We start from the raw sequence: 24,388 nt of genomic DNA on the forward strand, positions 1-24,388 counted from the left end.
ATAGAGAAATGTCACTGAAACCAAAAAGGCTGGTTCTTTCAAATCCATAAAATTGTTAACTCGTACCTCGACTCATCAAAATGAAAGAAAATGGGGAGGAGAGATGCAAATTACCAATATCAGTAATAAGCAGATATACCACAACAGATTCTGCAAGTATCAGAAGGCTAATCAAGGAACTTAATAAGCAACTTGACATTGATACACCAACTTTTTTGTAGGTTTGAAGTTACTTCAAAATTAAAATTTTTTAAATTAAAAAACCCATCTTTATTGACCAGGGGATGGCCATGAGTTTGATAACTGCTAAAGCAAAGTTAAAAGCTGAGTGAATGGATACATGAGAGTCCATTATACTAGTCTTTCTACTTTTTAACGTGTAGAAACTGTTGATAATAGAAAACGTTTTCAAAAAATTAAAAATTAAACATCTGGGTGCAGTGGTGCATGCCTACAGTCTCAGCTACTCGGGAGGCTGAAATGAGAGAACCACTTGAGCCCAAGAGTTTGAGTCCAGCCTGGGCAGAACAGTGAGACTCCATTGCTAAAAAAATAAAAATAAAAAATTTAAAAATTAATACCCACCCATCTGAAGCTTTTAGATAGAAGAAAACTTTCAGAAGACATTTATTTCTGGCACAGAGGGCCACGAATATTAAGGATTCTGCCTCTAGGGGTCCAAAGTCCACTGACTCAATCTACTATGTGCCAGGTATTATCCATAAACTCAATTCACCAAACTTCTGTTGGTTTTTGAATCTTACTCTTCTTCACCCTTGTCTTTTATCAATTTCCCACAAACCTATAGACTTCCCACTCCTGTAAATCCAAATTTTTCAATGTAGAATGTATGTATAAATAGATGAATAAGCATGTTTTATAACTTTAGAAAGGAATTGCCATTAAAATCCAATGTTTTCATTAAGCCCATGTACTTTTAACTATTTAAAACTTTTTCTCCAAGTATCTATAGAAGGAGTTCATTCACCTTAGTTCAGCATAATAATATTTTTCACTTCATCTTCTACAGTTAGACCACAGAAAGAACTATTCCAATTAATTATTTTTAAATGAGATTATAGGTAGTTCACTGCCTATAGCAATCTATTTTCATACTTTTCAAAATACAATTTTTTAACCATATTACACCATTACTCTTTTTATGAGTGTAATTTCTCTAAAATGTAGTTGGTTTTTAAAGCAAATTAAGTCTTAGCAAATTTTACCAAAGTGCTAAAAATAATTCAAATAAAAAGTTGCTCTAAAAACCTCCAATTAATTATTCACTTTGAATATATTATATACCTCAAAGGAAATTACCCAAGAATTCACTTTACACATAAACTTTTAGTCAACTCCAATGTGACAACTCCAACAGCTCTTACATTTAGAACATATGTATGTTAAAAACATATTTAAATTTTAAATGTACATAAGTAAAAGCCCTGATTATTTCAATGACTCTGAGAGGATAAAAAACCACATAAACATATTTAAAATACACTGCTTATCAAGATAAAAATACATATTAAATACAATTCTACTATATATCTAATCAGACATTTGAAGCATTAATACCAAATTGATAAACCCATTACTTACAGAACTATAACTTTTGTGGACTGCTGGAGCACATGTTTTTTAACCAAGTCAAATTCGATATCAGAGAAAACAAATTGAAGAAATTTTTCTTACCAATAGCACTATATCATCATTCTTCCCAATTCCTGATATTTGCACGGCTTTCAAAAGCTGGCTTTTAATAATAAAAATAAAACTAAGCATAAAAATTTGGAATTTTATGCCAAATATTTCTGTTTTGGTTCTGTCTGAACTGCTTTCAAAATGATTAAGATATTAAAATTTAGAATTTTGTAATTCACCAATTTTTAGTAAGTTTTCAGAAGATGTGCCCTTCTGCCATCTGTCACTCGTAGAGCTATTATTTGAATAAATCCTAGCTAGTTAGCTCACCGAAGTTCCAATTCCACAGTGCATGCCTGAGTCTTGATGTTATCTAAATAGCAAGGAGCTTATAGGCTATTGTGCTTAACCAAACCCTTCCTTGAATTTATAATAAACTTGATTTGCTGTGTGAGTTTAAAAAAAAAAAAACAAAACAAAAAAAAAAAAACCAGTATGGGACAAAGTGAAGCTACTGGGAAAAAAAACTCACTAAATTAAATATGCTAATTTTCGAAAGTTTACTTATTTTTTCACATTATGTAATTACTACAAACAATTAAAGTATACTATTTATCCTATACCATGCTAAAAGTTAGATTTCTTTCCTTAAAACAAGATCAGTTTTTTTCAGACACAGAAATCTCCAAACCTCAAAGACATCTTTGCTTCAAACCTGAGTTTCTCAAGAGCTATAACAATATTATAATAGTGAGTGTGGAGAGTGTTGAATTTTTTTAAAGATAGTCTATGTACGTGCCTACAATTCCAAAGTAGGTAATTTCACAGTGATTTAAAGAACGACCTGTAATCAAGTAAAAGTTCAAGCAAGGCAATTTTGAATAATACATTTTTAATTTAATTTTTTCCTTCAGACAGTATTTGCCATCTTCAGCAGTACTGAAGTAAAAAACTAAAATTAAAAATGCATTATTCACCGAGGCGGGTGGAATGCCTGAGGTCAGGAGTTTGAGACCAGCGTGGCCAGCATGGTGAAACCTCATCTCTACTAAAAATACAAAAATGAGCCGGGCAAGGTAGCATGCGCCTGTAATCCTGGCTACTCAGGAGGCTGAGGCAGGAGAATCGTTTGAACCTGGAGGTGGAGGTTGCAGTAAGCCAAGACTGCGCCACTGCACTCCAGCCAGCATGACAGAGCAAGACTCCATCACACACACACACACACCAAAAAAAAAAATGCATTATTCAAAATTCACAGCTGGGTGCAGTGGCTCACGCCTATAATCCCAGCACTTTGAGAGGCCAAGGCAGGAGGATCACATGAGGCCAGGAGTTCGAGACCAGTCCAGCCAACATGGTGAAACCCCATCTCTACTAAAAATACAAAAATTAGGCAGGTGTGGTGGTGCACATCTGTAATCCTAGTTACTAGGGAGGCTGAGGCAGGAGAATTGCTTGAACCCGGGAGGCGGAGGGTTGCAATGAGCAGAAATCACACCACTGCACTCCGGCCTGGGCAACAGAGTGAGACTCTGTCTCAAAAAAGAAAAAAAAACTCACAAAAATAAATAAGTATAAAAGAAATTCAAGTAACTGAATTTCTCAATGGTGTTTAAGTTTATAACATATATAATTCTGGAGTTTTAAAAATTAAAACTTCACTGAGACTTCTGTGACACCTTGTATTGTTGAATGAGAGAAGGAATTATCCCGCTTTGTTTTGTAGTCCTAGATTTTTTTTCTGAGAATTACACATACCTACCAATGTTAAATAAAGATTTGATAAACCCATCTTTAAAGACCACACAAGCCAAGAGTGCTTTAATGATCCTGAAATATAAACAGCACAGCTAGCATTCTAAATATTATTTTATTTTCAAACTTGTAAAATTTACAGTAACTGAGAAGATAACCTTGTACAGTTCAAAATCAGTTCTACTTTTTGCTGCTGAAATAAAATATGACCCAATACGTTTAAAGCCTTAACTTTACTCACTGAACAATTTCAATTTTAATACCTATACAAATATATATAAAAAGAATTTTTTAAAAATCAGAATCATCCAACTGTAATAACCAAATTGTGACAATTCTTTATGAGGGCAAAACTTAAAACTTCAAGTCAGCTCCTAAAAATAAGAATGACATAATATAATTTAATGAATACATGGAAATTTTACAAGGATACCAGCTAAATTTTAACAAAGCTCTACTCAATACCCACTTTATCACTTCCCATCTTGGACTTTCTCTTATAATATGCTTTTGTTTCTGTGTTTAGGCTTAAGGAAGACCATTGTATCCAATAAACACCAAACCAAGACTGTATTTACATTTGTAAAGTGGAGTCTTTGTATAATTATAGTTTTTTGTATGTTACAAAACAATGTGATAGCTATAACAAAATAAGTTATAATTAGGAAAGATAACATAATTACCTGTATTAGGATCAATATGAAGAAGAGTTTAGCCTACACTATACCATTCATTCTTGCATAGGTACTTTATTGCTTTTATCATATACACTATTTAAAAAACAAAATCAACCCTTTTATTCAGAGAAATCCCACAGAGTTTTGTCTAATCGTATAGTATTTGGCAAAAAGGGGGATGTTACCTTTGGACTGACAAATGATACGTGCATTTTACTCTCTCTTTATAAAAAAAAAAATATGCAAAATATCATTTATATGCAATGTAATAAAACAGTTTGCATTCTCAAAATGTCCACTTACGTCATTGAGAGATTTTCTATTTCAATTGTTCAAGCTACTCTGTTCTTAAAACTTTCATACTTTCCCCTAAATTGTTAAAAAGTATGTAACTTTTTAAAATTCCACATTCAAGGTTAAGAATTTTAAGACTCTTATGATTGCTAGATAGATTTCAAAACATTACTACTATCTATGATGAAAAATGCTGCGGCAGGCAACAGGAAACAGTGATAAGTCCCAGACTGAATATTCAAAACTGGCAGAAGTAAAATGGCTTAGAGAGAAAACTGGCACCTACTCCTGAGATAATCAAAAAGGCGAATACATCAATAAATTGGTGACAATGGCTACCTCTGGGCTGGGTGGGAGTGAGGAAGAGAAATTAGTGCCTTTTGAATGCCTTCCAGAAGGAAGACTGAATAGGTGACTGAATATATGCCTAAACTTCTAATTCTACAATGCATGGCCAACCCTGGGTCTAAACTTGTAGGAACCTTTGAAGTACGTCATGGTGCTCTATCAGACCATTCTCTTTGCCTGCATCTTACCCCAGGCAAGAGAAAGTTGTCATTCTGAAGGCTCCTTTAACAAGTATATTTCTATTAATTAGATTTATTTCTATCTCCTCTACATTTTGGCCCAGCTGAAAAAGCATGTGCCTATAATACAGCGTAAGTAGCAGCAAATTCTAAAAAAGAAAAAGAAAATTTGAGACAGCATCTTGCTCTGTCTCCCAGGCTGGAATGCAGTGGTATAATCTTGGCTCACTGCGACCTCCGCCTTCCGGGTTCAAGCAATTCTCTTGCCTCGGCCTCCTGAGTAGCTGGGACCACAGGTGGGTACCATCATGCCCAGCAAATTTGTTGTGCTTTTATAGAGATGGGGTTTCACTATGTTGCCCAGCATGGTCTCAAACTCCTGGACTCAAGCAATCTGCCCACCTCAGCCTCCCAAAGTGCTGGGATTACAGGTGTGAGTTACCACGCCCAGCCCTAAATTATTTTTATCAAACTAATTCATCTAAGTGTTAAGTGTGCATCTTATGCCAGGTTCTTTACTATATTAGAACAGTAGGATTTACAACTTCATCCCCAAAACAAACAAAAATAAATGAAAAGAGCACAAGAGTCAACTTTAGATTCAGTGGCTGGCTTTGTCGAGCAACAGTGTAGTGGCCTTCAGGTGGCTGGAGGTGACTAGCAATTTGCAGTATCTTTGAATTCACTAACAGAACAAAATGCAAATCTTTGTGAAGACCCTGACCATCAGCCTGGAGGAGGAGCCCAGTGACACCACTGAGAATGTAAAGGCCAAGATTCAGAGTAAAGAAAGTATGCCCCCTGCCCAGAAGAGGCTCATTTCTGCAGGCAACCAGCTGGAAGATCACACTCTTTCTGATTACAACATCCAGAGTCAACCCTGCACCTCAACTCCATCTGAGGAATGGCTGTCAGTTCTTCAGTCTCCTTTTCACAGTGCCCAATGACAGCATTAACTCTGCACCGTAGCCATTTGCCCCAATTTAAATTTAGAAATGACCAGTTTCAGTAACAGCTGAACCTGTTCAAAATGTTAATAAAAGTTTTGTCGCACAGAAGCCAAAAAAAAAAACACAGTCAACCTTAACTTTTCCTTAAATAACAATTAATTCAACATGAACTATGATGTAAGTTCCTTCACGCTGGTCTCAACTTCTTCTCCACTAAAATAAGGCAGATAGAATAATTTCTACAATAAATATCAACCAAAACCGTTTTGAGCTACACAAGCATAGCCTTTGTATATGGCCTGCTGGTACACTCTTTCACCACTAGGGGATGTTCCAACATTAGTAAGGAAAAAAGGCTGAGTTACAACAAGACTTCATAAATAGAACTGCTGCAGTTATCTGAAGTGATCAAGAATGATTAAAGATGAGAAATTACCTCAAAGAACTAAAAACAGAACTACTATTCGACCCAGCAATCCCATTACTAGGTATATATCCAAAGGAAAATAAATCGTTCTACAAAAAAGCCACATGCACTCATATGTTCATCACATATATATCTAAAGGAAAATAAATCGTTCTACAAAAAAGCCACATGCACTCATATGTTCATCACATATATATCTAAAGGAAAATAAATCGTTCTACAAAAAAGCCACATGCACTCATATGTTCATCACATATATATCCAAAGGAAAATAAATCGTTCTACAAAAAAGCCACATGCACTCATATGTTCATCACATATATATCTAAAGGAAAATAAATCGTTCTACAAAAAAGCCACATGCACTCATATGTTCATCACATATATATCTAAAGGAAAATAAATCGTTCTACAAAAAAGCCACATGCACTCATATGTTCATCACATATATATCTAAAGGAAAATAAATCGTTCTACAAAAAAGCCACATGCACTCATATGTTCATCACATATATATCTAAAGGAAAATAAATCGTTCTACAAAAAAGCCACATGCACTCATATGTTCATCACATATATATCTAAAGGAAAATAAATCGTTCTACAAAAAAGCCACATGCACTCATATGTTCATCACATATATATCTAAAGGAAAATAAATCGTTCTACAAAAAAGCCACATGCACTCATATGTTCATCACATATATATCTAAAGGAAAATAAATCGTTCTACAAAAAAGCCACATGCACTCATATGTTCATCACATATATATCTAAAGGAAAATAAATCGTTCTACAAAAAAGCCACATGCACTCATATGTTCATCACATATATATCTAAAGGAAAATAAATCGTTCTACAAAAAAGCCACATGCACTCATATGTTCATCACATATATATCTAAAGGAAAATAAATCGTTCTACAAAAAAGCCACATGCACTCATATGTTCATCACATATATATCTAAAGGAAAATAAATCGTTCTACAAAAAAGCCACATGCACTCATATGTTCATCACATATATATCTAAAGGAAAATAAATCGTTCTACAAAAAAGCCACATGCACTCATATGTTCATCACATATATATCTAAAGGAAAATAAATCGTTCTACAAAAAAGCCACATGCACTCATATGTTCATCACATATATATCTAAAGGAAAATAAATCGTTCTACAAAAAAGCCACATGCACTCATATGTTCATCACATATATATCTAAAGGAAAATAAATCGTTCTACAAAAAAGCCACATGCACTCATATGTTCATCACATATATATCTAAAGGAAAATAAATCGTTCTACAAAAAAGCCACATGCACTCATATGTTCATCACAGCACTATTCACAATAGCAAAGACATGGCATCGACCTAGGTGTCCATCAACAGTGGATTGCATAAAGAAATGTGGCACACATACAGTATGGAATACTATGCAGCCATAAAAAAATAATAAAATTATGTCTTTTGCAGCAACACGGATGCAGCTGGAGGCCATTATTTAAGCATTCGAATTAATGCAGAAACAGAAAACCAAATACTGTATGTTCTCACTTATAAGTGGGATCTAAACATTGGATATACATGGACATAAAGATGGGAAACAATGGACACTGGGGACGACTAGATGAAGGAAGGGGTGGGGCAAGGGTACCTATCAGGTACTCTGCTTACTACCTGGTTGATGGGATTAATCATACCCCAAATCTTAGCATCACACAATATGATGCATGTAACAAACCTGCACAGGTATTCCCTGAATCTAAAATAAAAGTTGAAATTTTAATGAGAAATTATATATTTTAGTACCACTGGAGATCGTGACATGGAAAGCAGGAATTACCTTTTTAAAAGATGCCCTGCATTCATGTGTCTCAACAAAAAATTAAGATACGCAATAAAACACAAAACAAATGATAATGGGGTAGAGAGAGACAGCTATATTAATACTCCCTTTACATTCTAGTCTGAAACTAGAATTTAGGGATCTTGCAAAGTTGTAAAGCAAGGGAGAGAACAATAACAAAGAGCAAATGAACCTATTACAGAACAAGATGATCTATTTACAGTATAAAATTATATGGTAAGACATTATTTGCTCATTAAACTGGTGAAAAAAAAAAAAAACCTGACAAGGAGCAACCTTATACATTGGTCTTAGGAGTGAATCTGTCCTACCGTTTTAAAAAACCAATTCACAAGATACTTAAATTTTGTCTACAGCCATACCACCTTGAACGTCCCAATCTCGTCTCATCTCAGAAGATATTTAAATTTAAAACCTATACACTTTGATCCAACAATCCCAGTTTTTAAAATCTATGTACAAATACATATATAGGTACACACGTACAAAACATGTATATTGCAGCACTGTTTGCAGCAGGGGGAAAAAACCTAGAACCCACCTTAACGTCCATCAATAGAAGAATAGATGAATAATTTATGGAATTAAGGAGAATGAGTTAAATCTATGTGTAGCGACCAAGATAGATCTACATAATATATAAAAACAGGAAAAAAGGAATATGTCTAATACACTATTTTTATAGCAACCAAATAAGTCTGTGGATATGTGTTTTTAAAAGACCAAAGAGAAAGGTATCAGATACACACCAAACTGTTAACATCATCTCGTATTGCAAGGCAGAGGCTACCATTAACAGTTTCTTCAAATTCCTCTGCATCTTTAGATTTATGAAGTAGAGTATAAAAGTTTTGTGCTTTCTTTTCTTTGGGGGGTGACAGGGGGTATTTAAAAGCAAAAACACCTAGTCAGAATAAATAAAAGAGTTTATGGGGTTTTTTTTAAGAGATGGGGTCTCACTCTGTCACCCAGGCTGGAAGACAGTGGCACCGTCATAGCTGACCACAACCTCGACTCCTGAGCTCAAGGGATGCTCCCTTGAGCAGGAAGGGGCTACAGGCCTGAGCCACCACACCTAATTCCCCCAATTCCCCCATAAAGATAAGGTCTCTTCATCTTGCCAGGCTGGTCTCGAACACCTGGGCTCAACAGGTCCTCCCACCTTGGCCTCCCAAGCAGCTGGAAATAGGAGTATGTTAAAATAAGAAGAAAAGAAATTGTGTGGCATGGGCATTTAATATAATAGAAACTGACAAATCAAGAGTTTCAGTAACAGCTTGTGTAAACAAACCAAATGGATAAATAAGCCTAATTCCCCCAAACTAAAAATTATACTTTTAAGTTCAGAGTTAAGGTAAAGGTTTTTGTTGAGTAATATGTAAATTAATGTCTTCCATTGTAATGCAAATTAACAACTATTCATTTGAAACTGTAATGCTATTAATAAAAATCTCAAATAACTGTTGACATTTCAGTCATCAAATTAAAGATGGTCTCTGAAATTTAAACATTCATGAATTCTCATTTTACCATAGCTAAAATCAAGACACTGCTTAGATACAACCTTACAGCTGCTGCCGGCAAGTGACTGCTGTGATGCAGTGCTCACTGCACACTCATGCTTCAAACTGGCCACACTGCTCAGACTACTGCCATGTCAGCTAAGTAATGTGCACTGTTGCTAAGACTATGTTGAGTTTAAATTACTAATTAAAGTATTCAAAAAGATTACACTGTAGTTGCATAATAAAACAAAAAGTAACATTCTACATAGAAAGATACTGAAATAGGGCAGCACGGTGGAGAGGAAAAGCTAGGATGAGAAAAAGGGGAGGCTAGGGAATAGTATAGGCATAGGGAAGAGTAGAGAAGAAAAAAAGAAGAGTAGAAGAAAATTTTCCAGAGGTTATACTTCCAAGTCTTCAGTGTGTTAAAGACATATAAACCTCAGAAATGTTTGTTTTTTCTTATTGATAGCAAACCTAAAAATAATTTTTTTCCACTTCTGTATGGTTCACTTCAGAATTACTATACAATCTGAAACAAAGCAAAATTAGTTTTTCTCATGACCTACACTACAGAATGATTCATATTTCACTCTTCCAGATTCTGATTTGAAAATCCAACCACAAAGAAGCATAAAATCACTAGGAAGCTATTCTGTACAAAAAGTACAATCCTGCAAATGTATAAATGTAACTCATAGGTACTTGGGTCAACTTTAAGTTACATGAATTTGGGTTTTTCTACTTGAGTCCTTTGTCTAATCTGAAACCTACCCATGCTAACTCAGCATAGGCAATACAAAGGCCGTTAACATTTACATTCAACAAATATTTCAAAAATACAGTAATATAAGTTGCCACTGAAGAAGTTAATCACCTTATTCATGGTACAACCATCATAAAAACGTTAACTTTCTAACCTCCTATGATCGTCCTGTATGCCACTATCCAGGATTTAAAAAAACCACACACATACACACACACACACACACACACACACACACACACCGCCCCCCCACAATCAATGTATTTAGGCACTATAACAACCACAACAGTGAACCTGTATGGGAATATTTAGTTTACACAACACTTTGATGGGCATTATCTACTCTACTTACCAGAATACTGCCTTTCAAAACCAGAAAAAAATCATCTTCACTTAACCAAGATTAGTATTTTTCATTGTCCCCAGAAAGTCAAGCATGGGTGACTTTACATCAAAAAGCCTTACCAACAAATTTAAGGAATGACACGTAGGCAGCACCATCTTTCAAGGGACAAAATTCATTTAAAAACCAATTCTTACTCCACATGTACTTGAAATACATTTCTCCATAAGGAAAATAGTGTCTAGATTCCTAAGATAGCCCACAAATGCCCATTTTACCTCCTACAACTCTGCTGAGCTGCAGTTCACATTACACTAGCCTGGGTTGCTGGGCAGGTAGCCAGGTTACCAAGCCTCCATTTCCTCTGCCCACTTCTTAATTATTAATATTCCTCAGGCTCTTCTCTTTGTAACAATCTCATCAGGGGTGGCACTACTGGACCATCGCGATGGCAACTACCAATTCACATTTTCAGCACTGATCTCTCATGTGCTTCAGACCCACAGATTCAACTACATGTTTGCAGACAGCTAACATTCAATAGGTTCATTTTCTCTTTCTTCCAAAAAATCTGCCCCACCACCCAGCCACCACCAATTCCCCCTACTCCTTTAATGAGTATGAGTTGCCTAAAAAGCCAAGCCAGGAATTCAGAAGCCACCTTCGAACTCTTCCTATCTCACACCTTCTATATCCAACCGGCCACTCATCTTATGACTACCCTTCTCAAATCCACCTCACCATGCCTATCTCCATCAGCTTTGCCTTGATTCAGGTCCTGAGCCCTCGTCTCCCTCATTCAAGTCTGTATGCAGCCAGATATGACCATTTCTCTCTCTACGTAAAATTTCAGTAGCTTCCCACTGTCTGTAGTAGCAATTCCCAAACCGGTAAAAGAGTACCTTCAAAGTAAGTTTTTTTTTTTTTTTTTCAAAAAAATTAAATTGAACTAGATTAAACAATATTAAGCAGGCCTCTCACTAGCAAAGTTTTGAAGTCTTACAACGCACAACATGATGTATTTCCCTGCCATGAGGAACTGGGGTGGAAGGGAGCCCCAGCAGGGTTCCAAGGTCAAAGTCAAAACTGATTGCAAGACATCTAAGATCCTACAGACTCTGGCCCTGCCTAGTTGTCAACACCATCTGCCATTCATCAATGGTTATCACTTGCCCCTTACAAACCTTACATGCCATTCATTTAGAACACAATCTGTAGTTCTTCAAAGAGCCCTACTGTTCCCTGACTCTACTTCTTTATATAGAATATTCCTTCTGCCAAGAATGCCCTTCTCTTAGTCTGGCTAAAGAGCTCCTACTTGCTCTTCCAGGACCAGCTCAGGCTACTAAGCTTTGATTGTCCCTTCCACCTCCTAGCAGAGGACTACCCCACCTTTCTCCCACCTCTGCAGGAATCAGAGCACTTGTCCAACAACACTGAACTTCCAGACTAAAAACCTTAAAGGCTGGGAACCAGGCAAGCATCCAGCAGCACAGCTGAATAAAGAAGACAGGGCAAGACTGGGTGAAGAAGGGGTGGAATCCCTCTTCTTTTTCCAGGCAAAATTTGACAACAAAGTAATTTTGTCTTTGGCATGCTCCCGCATCTCATCCCTATTCCCCTTTCCCAGCTCTCCCAATATCCGGTGTTCCCAGGTCACTCAGTGACCTCATGGAACTCTACACAACCGCCACCACAGCACTATGTTCTTCAGATCAACCCTTCCTCTTCCTCTTAACCAGGATCCTTCTGTTCAGAAGTTAATACATAAATTAGTGACAGCTTCTCATAGCTGTTAACCTAAGATGAATCACTAAGAAACAAAATTTTAAATGAAGTATGCAGAGGATATGGGGAGTGGACACTCTATTGCACAGAAAGGCTGGCCCAGAAGAGTCTATGAGTCTCTTCCTGACTGGGCCCCCCAAAAGTGTTTCCACCTCACTTCAGTCACTCCTACAGATTAGCTGCAATGAGTGCTACAGGCAGAGACAGAGCTGGGGCAGGCGCTACCATCCCACGGATCATCCATTCTTCTTGGGTTGAATACCTCCGTGTATTTGTTTTAGTTTGAGACCACTTATGGTTAATTCTTCAGCAGACAGAAAGTTCTCACCAACATGTTCACCAATGAACTTAAGTGTCTTCACTCTAGCCAAGCAGTTCCCTGAAATCTAACCCCAAACTACTGCTTGACTAGAAAAAGGTAAATTAAATAAATCAGAAAACCAAGATGTTGTCAAGTATCCTAATATTTCAAATAAATCTGTAAATATTAAATTAGCATTCTAGCAATAATCATTCTGGTTTATTGCCAACTTGATTTCATAAAAACTCATTTGTTAGAATGGTATTGCCTACCATGTGCCAACTAGTGGTCTAAATGCTGGAGGTTACAAGATTAAATTTCTAACCTTAAGGAACCACCACATCTAGTAGGCTAGACAAATAAGTAAGCAAACAAATATCAAACAAAACGGTGACCAATGGCACCAGGGAGAAAGAGTGGAGAACCAAGAACAGAAAAGACTTCAGAAAAGAACTATCCCTTGATCTAAGACCTGAAGGATGTAAAGTTGATCAAGCAAACAAGCAGTAAGAGGAAAAATATTAGGGAGAAAATAGAGAGATGAAACCCAAGCAGGGGAACTGCCACATGCAGAAGCACTATAGTGAGAGATCCTAAAAAATGCCAGGAACACAAGTTATTTAAACTGACTGGTGCACGGGGTGATAGCCTTTGAGGAATAATTACAAATGGAGGTTTAGAAAGATAGGACAGGATCAGATTATAAGGAAGGGTCTTGTTAGACATGATAAACAATATAGATTAACTTGTCGGTGATGGAGATTCTGAACTTTTATCACCTGAAAGAGATCCTAGGCCAGGCCAAGGAGCCATATTCCTGAAGAATACAACGTGAATGGTATCCTCTGGACTTGTGCAATGCAACAGCACAGTGTTTACCTGCTGGACTGTGTATGTGTAAGAAAGCAGAACTCATTCATCGATGTCTCCCCAGCATCCAGCCCTGTGTTTGGCATGTACAGGAACTAAAACACTACTAAATAGTTAGAAGTACCAACGCAGTCCTAAGGGTGTAACCAAGAGGCCCTAACCAAGCCCCCTTCCTTGCTACCTATAAAATCACAACTCTTATACACTACAATAACTTATCATTGCCACAACTATTAAGGGAACATGAAGAATGGTGATTCACTATGGGCTGCATCAGAGATGAGAAAGGATTGGGGCGGGGGGTACTCTTTAAGATGCTTCTGAATCTGACTAAATTAAGGAGCTTATTCTATTCTTTTCATCAAACACTGAACAGAAAACCATGGGTTAGCTTAAAATTATTCTTCAACTAACTCTAAGGCAGTGCTGACAATTATGAAAAGTACATTTTCATATCAAAAAGACCCATTAAATATTTCAACTAAGCATTTGCTAGGGTAGTCTAGTCTTTCAAGTAAGTGCTACAGACAAAATTATGTCATTTGCCTATTGTACTTTACATTTTACTTAGTATACTAATCTACTTATTATAATTAGCATTAAATAGGTTTCTATCTTTTGTGCTTAGGAAAATAAACATAAACATTAAAAAAAGGAGAAACAAGGAAACTACAGATGAAAATTGTAAATGAGCTTAGAAAACTCTTGACTTAAGAAGCTAAGACATGATCTAGAGACGAATGAAAAATCTTTGGTCTAAAAAAATAAAATAAAATAAAATTAAATTAAAAAAAAGAAAAATCTTTGGTCTATAAGGAACCAGTGACTAGGATTCCATGTTTAAAGAGAAATCTAAAGGTCACAAAATTGAAATATAATTCAAAGTCTTCTTTAAAAAAAAAGTAGAAATATTTGACTTATCAGAATTTTTAAATAAAAATAAGGCATATAAAGTCCTATAAAATAAAAATAATTACAGATAGTTTTAAATTTTATAAGGTGGTCAGAGACAGAGACATTGGGTAACAGTAACATAGAAGATGGGAGAGAAAACAGACTGCAAACACACCAGAGACACAAAGAGAAAAACTAAAATATACATAAAATGTATATCGGAGATACATGAGGTTAACATCTTGAGCTTTTGAGGATGTTGCAACTAAAGATACAAAATCATGGAGTGTCTTGGACATAAAAAGCCTGAATACAACATTATTGCCTGCTGTTCCAGTTAACAAAAAAACAAAGAGCAATCATCAATCACACCCCACACACACATCTGACTTGTTTTGAATATCTTCAATGTTACTAAGTTAACAAATAATAAGTTACCCTTCACTCAGACTCTTATCCTTACAATTCTCTAAGGTACCCTTTATCACCTCTATCTGGCAAATAAAAAAGCTCTCAGAGGTTCAGTGACTTACTTAACCCAGACTACAAGACTGGTATGTGACAGAGCTGTAATTCAAAATCACTATGGCTCTGAGGCCCACATTTTTATCCAATACACCATGCCCTCTCCCAGGACATAAGACTGTTAAGTTTCTAGCCACCATCATGTTTTTACATACTCATGTTTTCTTACTGTGCTATCCCCAGAGTAATATTTAAGTTCAGATAATTTAAATTTCATGGAATCCATTAATAATTTATATCGCTGTTTTAAAACAATGCAGATCTTGCTAGCAGTAAGGAATAAATTTATTCTTTAAAAAAACAAAACAAAAACACTCAAAGTAGTTGAGTATCCCCTCGGAATGATAGAAAGTACCAATAATCTCCTAATATTCTCAACTTTATTACCTAGCCTTTTAATTATACTAGATCTTTTTGTGGCATAACCTTAGGGAGACAGCAGATGTTCATAAATACCTAAGTTATTTCTCCATTATTCACACTGTGGAGTCACATCATATATGCACTTAATTAAAACCAATTCAACTACTTACACTCTGGGGGGAAGCAACAGAGAAAAATAATTTAAATAATGATGATAGTATGCCTTCCTTTACATCCCTGACCCAAAGTGAGCATGAAATGAAGACTATAAATCTGCTATGCTCAGTCAATCTAAAGACCCATTCACCTGTCAAAACAGTCTCACATAGCTGATGAGGATTCCGGCTCACCAAAAAAGGGACTTCTCTAAAACTACAGGAAAAACTGGCCGCTGGAATTGAAAGACAGAATGTCAGTTTCCAACCAGTTTTCAAACTGGTGCCTTTTTAAAAGACTTTTTCCAAGGGTAATTTTGACTACACAGGATTTTTATGTGAGAATTTAGGCCCAAAGGCCCCATGAGCAGTGACTGCACTTTATTCAGCTCTTTAGATCAATCAGAAAAAAATCAGGACCCAAAACATCAGTCTTTTATATCAAAATAAATAAATAAAATATATGTCATCCTATGTCACAAATGGAAAAAAAAAAAACAGAGCAACAGGGATGCTATAAAGAAACCACCCTTAGACACATATGTGGGAGCAATTCCATGACTCATTTTAAACAAACTAAAAATAGTTTGTTTCAAGAAGTCTGTCAAGCAAGCAAAGGCAACCCTTAAAAGTTGGCTCTCACTGGAAAAAAAAAAATGCAAAAGTTTTGAGATGTGCCATTACTACGGAGTACAAAATTAAAACATGGGTGAAAGGAATACCCAAGCTAGAGAACGGATCTGGGGTTCTAACCCCAGATCCTTGATGCTGTCACTTACTTCACTTTCCTCTTCTGTAAAAAGGAACTAATCTAAATAATCCATGATCTCTCTGCATTATTTTCCAGTCTCACACCTCTTTATTTCAATGTTCAACTCCTTTGTGAAAAAAATAAGAAAAACTCACTGAGCTAGAACCATCTTTCACCTTACCACCCAACATCAGTTACAAGTATTTTTACTTCAAACTTGAGAAAGATTCTGTAGACATCAGCAATTTCCAGACCACGTAATTAGGAAATTCTACTTTACATACTTAACTGACTTTTTCTGGAAATTTAATTTCTTATCTAACTAGTCTCTGCGTGTCAATTGATCATTTAAAACCAAGATCCACAGGGAGTTAAGTGTAAGAATCAACAAAAAAGACAAAATTCTGATTAACAGATTAATTTTGTGGTCTTGACGTTTACTATTCGAGTTAATGTTTTACCATCTCAGACTCTAGCAAAGGCTCCAATATGGCCCTGTGGGTCTAAGATGTTAACAGATATGGTATTGGCATAGTTCCCTCTAGAGAATTGTTTTATGGAAACTTTTCAGCAATCACCATCCTCAAACAACTTTCCTCAGTGTCAGACATTTATTTGGACAGTTCTCTCCTTTATTCCGTTTTTCTCCCTTCTTACTGATTACCATAAAGTCATTTTTTAAACTATCATAACAGTGATCATTTTTTCCAATTACCATTTACTCATGTCATCTCATTTTACCTCTATTTTTAACCTTATTAATACAAATTATTTTTGGTTCTGTTTTAAGACAAAGTCTCGCTTTGTCACTCAGGCTGGTCTCAAACTCCTGGCCTCAAGCCATCCTCCTGCCTTGGCCTCCCAAAGCACTGGGATTACAAGCATGAGTCACTGTGCTTAACCTACTAACACAAATGGTTTTAACTCCTTTTATAATCACTAGTTATCTAGTGGTAACTGATTAACTTTAGGACCTTCTTCTACCTTACAAATATCTACTTTTCTCCAGATTAATTTGAGCCCAGAACTTTTTCATTGTTTTAAACCTAAATCTTAATTAAAATTATGTGCCAGAAATCTAAGCCTCTTATTTCTCTACTCTCAAAATATGATGTTCAACAAAACTCAAACGAGAACCTGACAACTTCCTTGCTTCTTGCATGCTATCTGAACTTAAGTGGTTAATTAGAACATGGTTTTGGCTGGGCAAGGTGGCTCATGTCTGTAATTCCTACACTTTGGGAGGCTGAGGCAGGAGGATCACTTGAGGCCAGGAGTTCTGAGACAAGCCTGGGCAACAAACCGAGATACTCGTCTCTACAAAAAAATTTTAAAGGCCGGGCATGGTGGCTCACGTCTGTAATCCTAGCAGTCTGGAAGGCCGCGGCAGGCGGATCACAAGGTCAGGAGTTCAAGATCAGACTGGTCAACATGGTGAAACCCTGTCTCTACTAAAGATACAAAAAATTAGCCAGGCATGGTGGTGGGCACCTGTAATCCCAGCTACTCGGAAAGCTGAGGCAGGAGAATCGCTTGAACCCAGGAGGCGGAGGTTGCAGTGAGTGGAGATCGTGCCTCTGCACTCCAGCCTGGATGACAATACAAGACTCCGTCTCAAAAAAAAAAAAAAAAAAAAAAATTTTTTTAAATTAGCCAGACATGATGGCACACACCTGTTGTCCCAGCTGCCCTTGTTGCTGAGGCAGGAGGGTCGCCTGAGCCCAGGAACTCAAGGCTGCAGTGAGCCATGATCGTGCCACTACACTCTAGCCTGAGTGACAGAGCGAGACTCTTTCTCTGGGGGAAAAAAAAAAGAAAAAAGGACGGGGTGCAGTGATTAATGCCTGTAACCCTAACACTTTGGGAGGCCAAGGCAGGCAGACTGCTTGAGTGCAGGAGTTTGAGACCAGCCTGGGCAACATGGTGAAAACCTACCTCTACAAAAAAAAAAAAAAAAATTAGCTGGGTGTGATGGTGCACAACTGTGGTCCCAGAGACTCTGGAAGCTGAGGTGGGAGGACTGCTTGAGCCCAGAAGGTCAAGGCTGCAGGGAGCCATGACAGAACCACTGCACTCCAGCCTGGGAGACAGAGCAAGACCCTATCTCAAAAAAAACTCAACATGGTTTTGACGACTACAGATTTACTCTCTCCATAGGCCAATTAGCTTCATTTTCACAAAAACTATGTTCCAAAACCAAGGCTAAATCCCATCCGCTACCTCTTGGATCCTGATAAGATATGGCATATTCAGAATACATTCAGAGGTAACACCAAGAAGAAATTTAATTTCTAATTTCTTCTGGCTACTCTAGGCACACTGCCTATCGGGTAGCCCTGTTCTGTAAGCAGTATTAAAAAATGTTTTTAAAACTTTAAAAAATAAGAAATATGATTCTAAGAAGGGAGAGAGAAGGGAGAAAAGGATGAGTACAAAATATCTAAGAGTTAAACTGAGCTATATTTGAATGGATGATAAATGGAATAGGAGTTGGCAGCTTATCACCTATCAAAGAAAACAGTTAAAACAGTTCACAGTTGTGTACTAAAAGAAGGTGATCTAGTGTCAAATAGGTGAATAGTGATACCTATTAAGATGACATATCTGATTTATCACCAGAATCTGAGGTTCAGAGATGTTATGTTGCCTAGTCACATACAACTAACCTCATAAACCCAGAGACAGAAACCTCTATGTTAAGCACATTAACACAGAGCTAGGTTTCTGTCTGTCTTCAAAGTCGGTTATACTGTAAGCTGCTTCACTTCTTTAATTTTTTTTTTTTTTTTAACAAAGAAGAATACTGTTACCTGAAAGTGTTGAGGATTAGTTGAGACCATATGTAAAGAAAGGAGCACTTTTCCTGGCACATAATGGTTTCTTTCCTTCTTCCATTCCATATATTGAATCAAACTATGCTTGTATAACGTGGTGGTTTTGTAACTATTGTGAATATGAGGTTTTAGAATATGAATATGCTTTATTCCTAAGATAAACAGTAATCTTAGGAGATAGGCACTAGATCATATTACTATAGATATACAACCTACTCAATGGTCAAACTCAGTGAGAATGAGCAGTGATGGGGACGCCCTATGGAACTTTGTCTTTATTCTGTCTTTTTTCTCAGTCTGAGTGATGGTGGAAATAAGAACTTCATACTTGTGAATGACAACAAAGTGATTTATAATTTCGAAAATCTTGAAGACAGAAACAGGATTTCAAAATGAGCTTGATAATGTGGTTTCTCCAAAGTGGATTCTGTATGCTGTATATTTGGTGATCTAAACTAACTATGTAAGTATCAACCGCCAAGCTCGGTGGCTCGCGCCTGTAATACCAGCACTTTGGGAGGCCTAGGCAGGAAGATCACCTGAAGTCAGTAGTTCGAGACCAGCTTGGCCAACACGGTGAAACCCTGTCTCTACTAAAAACACAAAAAATTAGCTGGGCGTGGTGGCGCATACCTGAAATCCCAGCTACTTAGGAGGCTGCGGCAGAAGAATCGCTGAAACTCAGGAGGCAGAGGTTACAGTGAGCCGAGTTCACACCACTGCACTCCAGCCTGGGCAACAATGCAAGATGCCGTCTCAAAAAAAAAAAAAAAAAAATTTTAAAGCAACCAAACAGTGTCACTTTTGCTACCCAATCCCCTGCCCAAAGCCAGGCATTGTTGTTCTAACAAGGCTCCAAATCTCACTTAACTATTTCACTCTCTGCCTGATCTAACGGTAGGATAATGCAAATCAAAGACAGTAGCAAAAGTTATGTTCTACAACAATCATTAATAATAGGTTTACCATTTCGAACAACTTCCAAGCACTGATTTGCCTTAAAGGGGTTGCAAACCAGGATGAGATGCCCACACACATTGATTTTTGGCAACTGTAGTCTATTAAGCAAAGCAACAAATCTCTAGAGAAAATAATGCCACATATATTCCAGTGAAACAAAATTAATACACGTGCCTTGGTAAAGAGGCTGAGTTCTAATCAAAGATAGAGCACTGTTCATTATGTACTCACCCTTCAAAGGAATCAAATCGAAACACTTTCATTTTAGCAACGAAACTTTTTAAAGGCTTTATTTTGCAATAATCTTTCAAGTCCCTGCATTTCTTAGATTCTTTAAATTCTAGCTTCCTGCTTCAGAGATCTAAAATAGCCATGACATACCCAGGTATGTTCTACTCATTTAGTTAAAATCGTATAGAGGAACACAAGTCTGTTTCTAGGTGTACGACTCCATACCCATTCATTTTGCACTAATATAACCACTAAATGTAGCTCTAAGACACTGATGATTAAAAGCGGTTAATTATGTGAGTGATTCATACCTCCTATGTCCAAACACCAAGATTCAGGGATGTCTGTCAGATCTATGGGAAGAGGAAACAATAAACACCTGTCACAAAGCTTTTTCCACACCGGGAAGCCCCCAGCTGAGTTCCTGCCAATCCCAACCCGATTCCCTCCCCCTTCATCCCTACCCCTCACCTCCCCAAAAAAGCCAGAGGTCATACTTCCACCAGACCTGACTCTGTGAAGGGAATGGAGAGACAGAAAGGCCATAGCGAGAGTGGCCACGAGAGCACCGCTAGGGGAAAGGGCCCTGGGTTTTTCTAGTCCTCACTGCTACAGAGTCCGAGTGGGAGGCCTCAGGCAAGTCAGAAGTCACTTTTCCTCCACGGGACTCACTCCTTTTATCTGTAAAATGCGGAGATGGCAAGCAGCTCCATACTCCACGGCTGAGGACGAGCTAGGGTCCCGCACAGACCCATCGAGGGCCCTGCCAGCACCCCTACCGCCTCTGCCCACAGGACCTCCACCTCCCACAGGACTTTCCGAAAGGTCTGACTACCAACCACCCCGCGCCCGGCGCTCCACGCTCGCCCCCGGCAGGCAGCGTGTCCCCCCCCAGGCCTTCGCACCCACCGCGTGGGCTCCTGCCCTGGCCTCACCTGTCCCCGACACTCCCCGTCCCCGCGATGCCCAACTCCGGCCCGAGAAGGCTGGCCGCGACCTCGCCCGGTACCCGCCGGCCGGACACCACCATTCGCCTCCTCGACCTCCCCCGTCGCCGCCGCCCACCCGCCCCTCGCCCCTCGCCCCTCGCCCCTCGCCCCGCTCACCGGCCGCCGCCGCGCCGCCTCCTCCGCGGCCTCCCTCGCGGCCGGACCAGCCCCAGGGGCCGCGGGGAACCCGGCCGCCGCTGTTGCCGCCGCCGCCTCGCCTCAGCCCAGCCCCATCGCCCTCGGCCGGCGCCGCGCGCTGCGGCTCAGGGTGAGGGAAGGAGGCGCCGCGGCAGGGCCGGGCCGGCCCTGGGACGTCCGCGCTCTCCTCCTCCTCCGCGCCCGCGGCGGCGGCGGCGGCGTGCAGCCGGCAGGGCGAGAACAAGGGAGGGCGGCGGGAGGTGGGCAGGGGAGGGGGGCGGTCTGCACTCCGAAACGGCCCCCCGCCGCCAGCGACGTAGAGAACCCCCCTCCCCTCCGCGGCGGCGCCCGATCACGCTGCGGGGAGAGCCGGCAGGCAGGCGGGGGAGCGCGCGCGGGCTCAGGACTCCCGCGCCGGATGTGAGGTCACGTGGTGGCTTCATCCCCGCGCGGAGGGCGGAGGGGCGCGGGCGACGTCAGGAGGCGGAAAGGGGCGGGGCGATTTATAGGCCCCGCCCACTCATCGCCTTTGCCACCCTCGAACGGGCCAAAGAAAGAAAGAGGCAGGTAAGGGGAGGCGAGGCCATCCAAAAACGCTGGGTGTCAGGCCGGGGTGGCTAATGGAGGGCGGCTCTTCTGGTGGGATGAAATGGGACGGCAAATCCCACTTCATCCCCTTTGGGCTATGACAACATCATAGTCCAAACTCCCATTTTATGAGCAGGGAAACTGAGGCTCAGTGACTAGACAGACGTTGCCCAGAGTCATAGTCATGGAGGAGGCTTGTGCTAGAATGGTGGGAGAGGAGACCAGAGCCCAGCTCCCAAAGCAAGGCTCTTTCATTCCGTTAGCCACCCTCGCCCCCGCCAAAACAAACAAACAAAAAACTGACATTCTCATACGACCACGGACGCTGCGCCCCGGCGGCAGGCGGAGGACGGGGAGGAGCGCACACGAGAAAGCTCCCACGCGCCCGCGGCTCGCCTCCGACGGGAAGGCGCCTCTTCCGACCGTCCTGGATGCAAATTAAATACTTCCCTCCGCAGAAAACTTATCTCGGGGTAGGGCCGCAGCCGGATTTCCAAATCGCGGGTTTGAGTTTCGCGGCGTCCTCTTCGCGACGCGCGCAGGGAGCGCGCCCGGCCACCTGCAGCCTCGGGCTGCGGCCATCTTTCCGCCTGGGGCAACCTGGCCTGCGGCCTTTGTGCCCGGCCCGCTCCGTGACTGTTCTTCTTGCCGCTACTTACAGAACTCAGCCGCCTTAGCGTCTTAGAGAAGAGGACAGCATGCACGCGGACCCCGTCCACCACACCTGGGGAGCAGGGAGCCCTTAGTCCCTGGACAGTTACCGGGGCCGCTACCCCTGGTCCACGCACGTGATGACATCTCCCCTGGGGCAGCACACCGCCCCGAGTCTGCGACACTGATAACACCTCCCGCGGGCAGGAGCGCGCCACAGCCACCCCTGGTCCCCTAGATTGTGTGAGGCTGGCATTTCTGCCCGCCTCTTGGCGTGGACAGCACGCTGGACCGAGATGGAGCCACAGCTTTCTCTTCCCAATCCCTGGCCTCACCGTTTTGTTTCATACCTCACCGTTTGTTTCAAACCTCGTGGTGTTGAAATGATTAAATGAGATAAGGGGTGTGGCAGTGTTGGGCAAACCACAAGAAAGCAGTCTGGGTGGGGTCTGGCCCTAAAATCCTCCTCCCCCACCTCCCAGGCTTCTTTGCCTGGCTGCTTCCTCTCAGCCTTTAAACAGGCTGGCCTCTCTAAGTCCTAAAAACAAAATTATCAAGCCAGCCTCCTCCTGAAGTGCCCCCTCCAACTAGCTTCCAAGTGTTTCCTGTGGACCTCAAACAGTGGTCTTCCCCGGCTGTCTCTGCTTCCTCATTTCTCAACACTTGGCATTCTGGCGTCTCCTCCCCAACTCTAACCCTTCACCTTGCTGAGGCAAGAGTAACTCATGACTTTCATTTTGCCAAACCTTGCAGGCATTCCTCAGGCCTTATCTCTCTGGTTCTTTCTGCTACATTTGACACCTTGGGATGGCTCTCACCTCCTGGAATCTCTCTACTACCTTGGTTTCAGAAGAGTGAACCCTCTCAATTATCATATGAAGGTAAGTAAAGTCTCTGCCTCCTTGGTAGCATCTACTTGTGAATCTGCACCTTAAATTCAGGATTCCACTCTAAGCCAACAACTTTATTCACTTCACTCATTCTTCTGGGATTGCCTGCATCCTCATGGATGCAGCTCCCAAATTAGCAATTTCCAACCCAGACCCCTTCCACAAAATTTAGAACCAAATATCCAGCTGCCTGCCAGGCAGCTCTAGCTAGATATCACAGAGACACCGCAAACTGGACATTTCCAAAACTGAACTCATTCTCTTTCATAGCTGCCCCTCCCTCAGCTGTTGGCACCACCATCTCCACAGTCATCAGAATTAGAAAGTTGGGAATGAGTGAGTCATTCTTAATTCAGCCCTCTGCCTTACCCAATCACCAAGTCCTATCTATTTCACCTCCTTAATAAGCCTCAAATTCCTATGGTGGGCTGGGCACAATGCTTCGTGCCTGTAATCCCAGCACTTTGGGAGGCCGAGGCTGGTGGATCACACGAGGTCAGGAGTTCAAGACCAGCCTGACCAACATGGTGAAACCTCATCTCTACTAAAAATAGAAAATTAGCTGGGCATGGTGGCACATGCCTGTAATCCCAGCTACTTGGGAGGCAGGAGAATCGCTTGAACCTGGGAGATGGAGGTTGCAGTGGACTGAGATCGTGCCATTGCACTCCAGCGTGGCTAAGAAGAGCAAAACTCCATC

At 40.2% G+C, this 24,388-nt stretch overlaps 2 protein-coding genes across 14 annotated transcripts in view; one reads left to right on the plus strand and one right to left on the minus strand.

The window, feature by feature from the left end:
• ATP13A3 (ATPase 13A3) overlaps positions 1–24,388 on the minus strand; it is a 92,376-nt gene that overhangs the window by 63,188 nt on the left and 4,800 nt on the right. For 5 of the 13 annotated variants that reach the window (XR_008523357.2, XR_008523358.2, XM_054550986.2 and 2 more), the window contains exons 1-3: positions 21,539–21,677; positions 20,744–20,785; positions 19,875–19,996 (exon numbers count right to left, since the gene is read on the minus strand). The exons of 1 other annotated variant lie outside the window; for it this stretch is intronic. The gene's annotated coding sequence lies outside the window, so the exon portion shown is untranslated. Of the gene's footprint in view, positions 1–19,874; positions 19,997–20,743; positions 20,786–21,367; positions 21,499–21,538; positions 21,678–24,388 lie in introns of those variants that run through there. 7 more of the 13 variants (XM_063722589.1, XM_054550983.2, XM_054550984.2 and 4 more) reach the window with 5 other exon arrangements.
• The window catches only part of LOC112132638 (uncharacterized), a 98,736-nt gene continuing 95,742 nt past the window's right edge, over positions 21,395–24,388 (plus strand). The window contains exons 1-2 of the mRNA XM_054551177.2: positions 21,395–22,122; positions 23,552–23,679. Coding sequence (XP_054407152.2) covers positions 21,395–22,122; positions 23,552–23,679 — 856 coding nt within the window. The remainder of the gene's footprint in view (positions 22,123–23,551; positions 23,680–24,388) is intronic.

This window comes from Pongo abelii, chromosome 2, assembly GCF_028885655.2.
Source record: "Pongo abelii isolate AG06213 chromosome 2, NHGRI_mPonAbe1-v2.0_pri, whole genome shotgun sequence".
In the NCBI taxonomy this organism is placed as follows: domain Eukaryota; kingdom Metazoa; phylum Chordata; class Mammalia; order Primates; family Hominidae; genus Pongo; species Pongo abelii.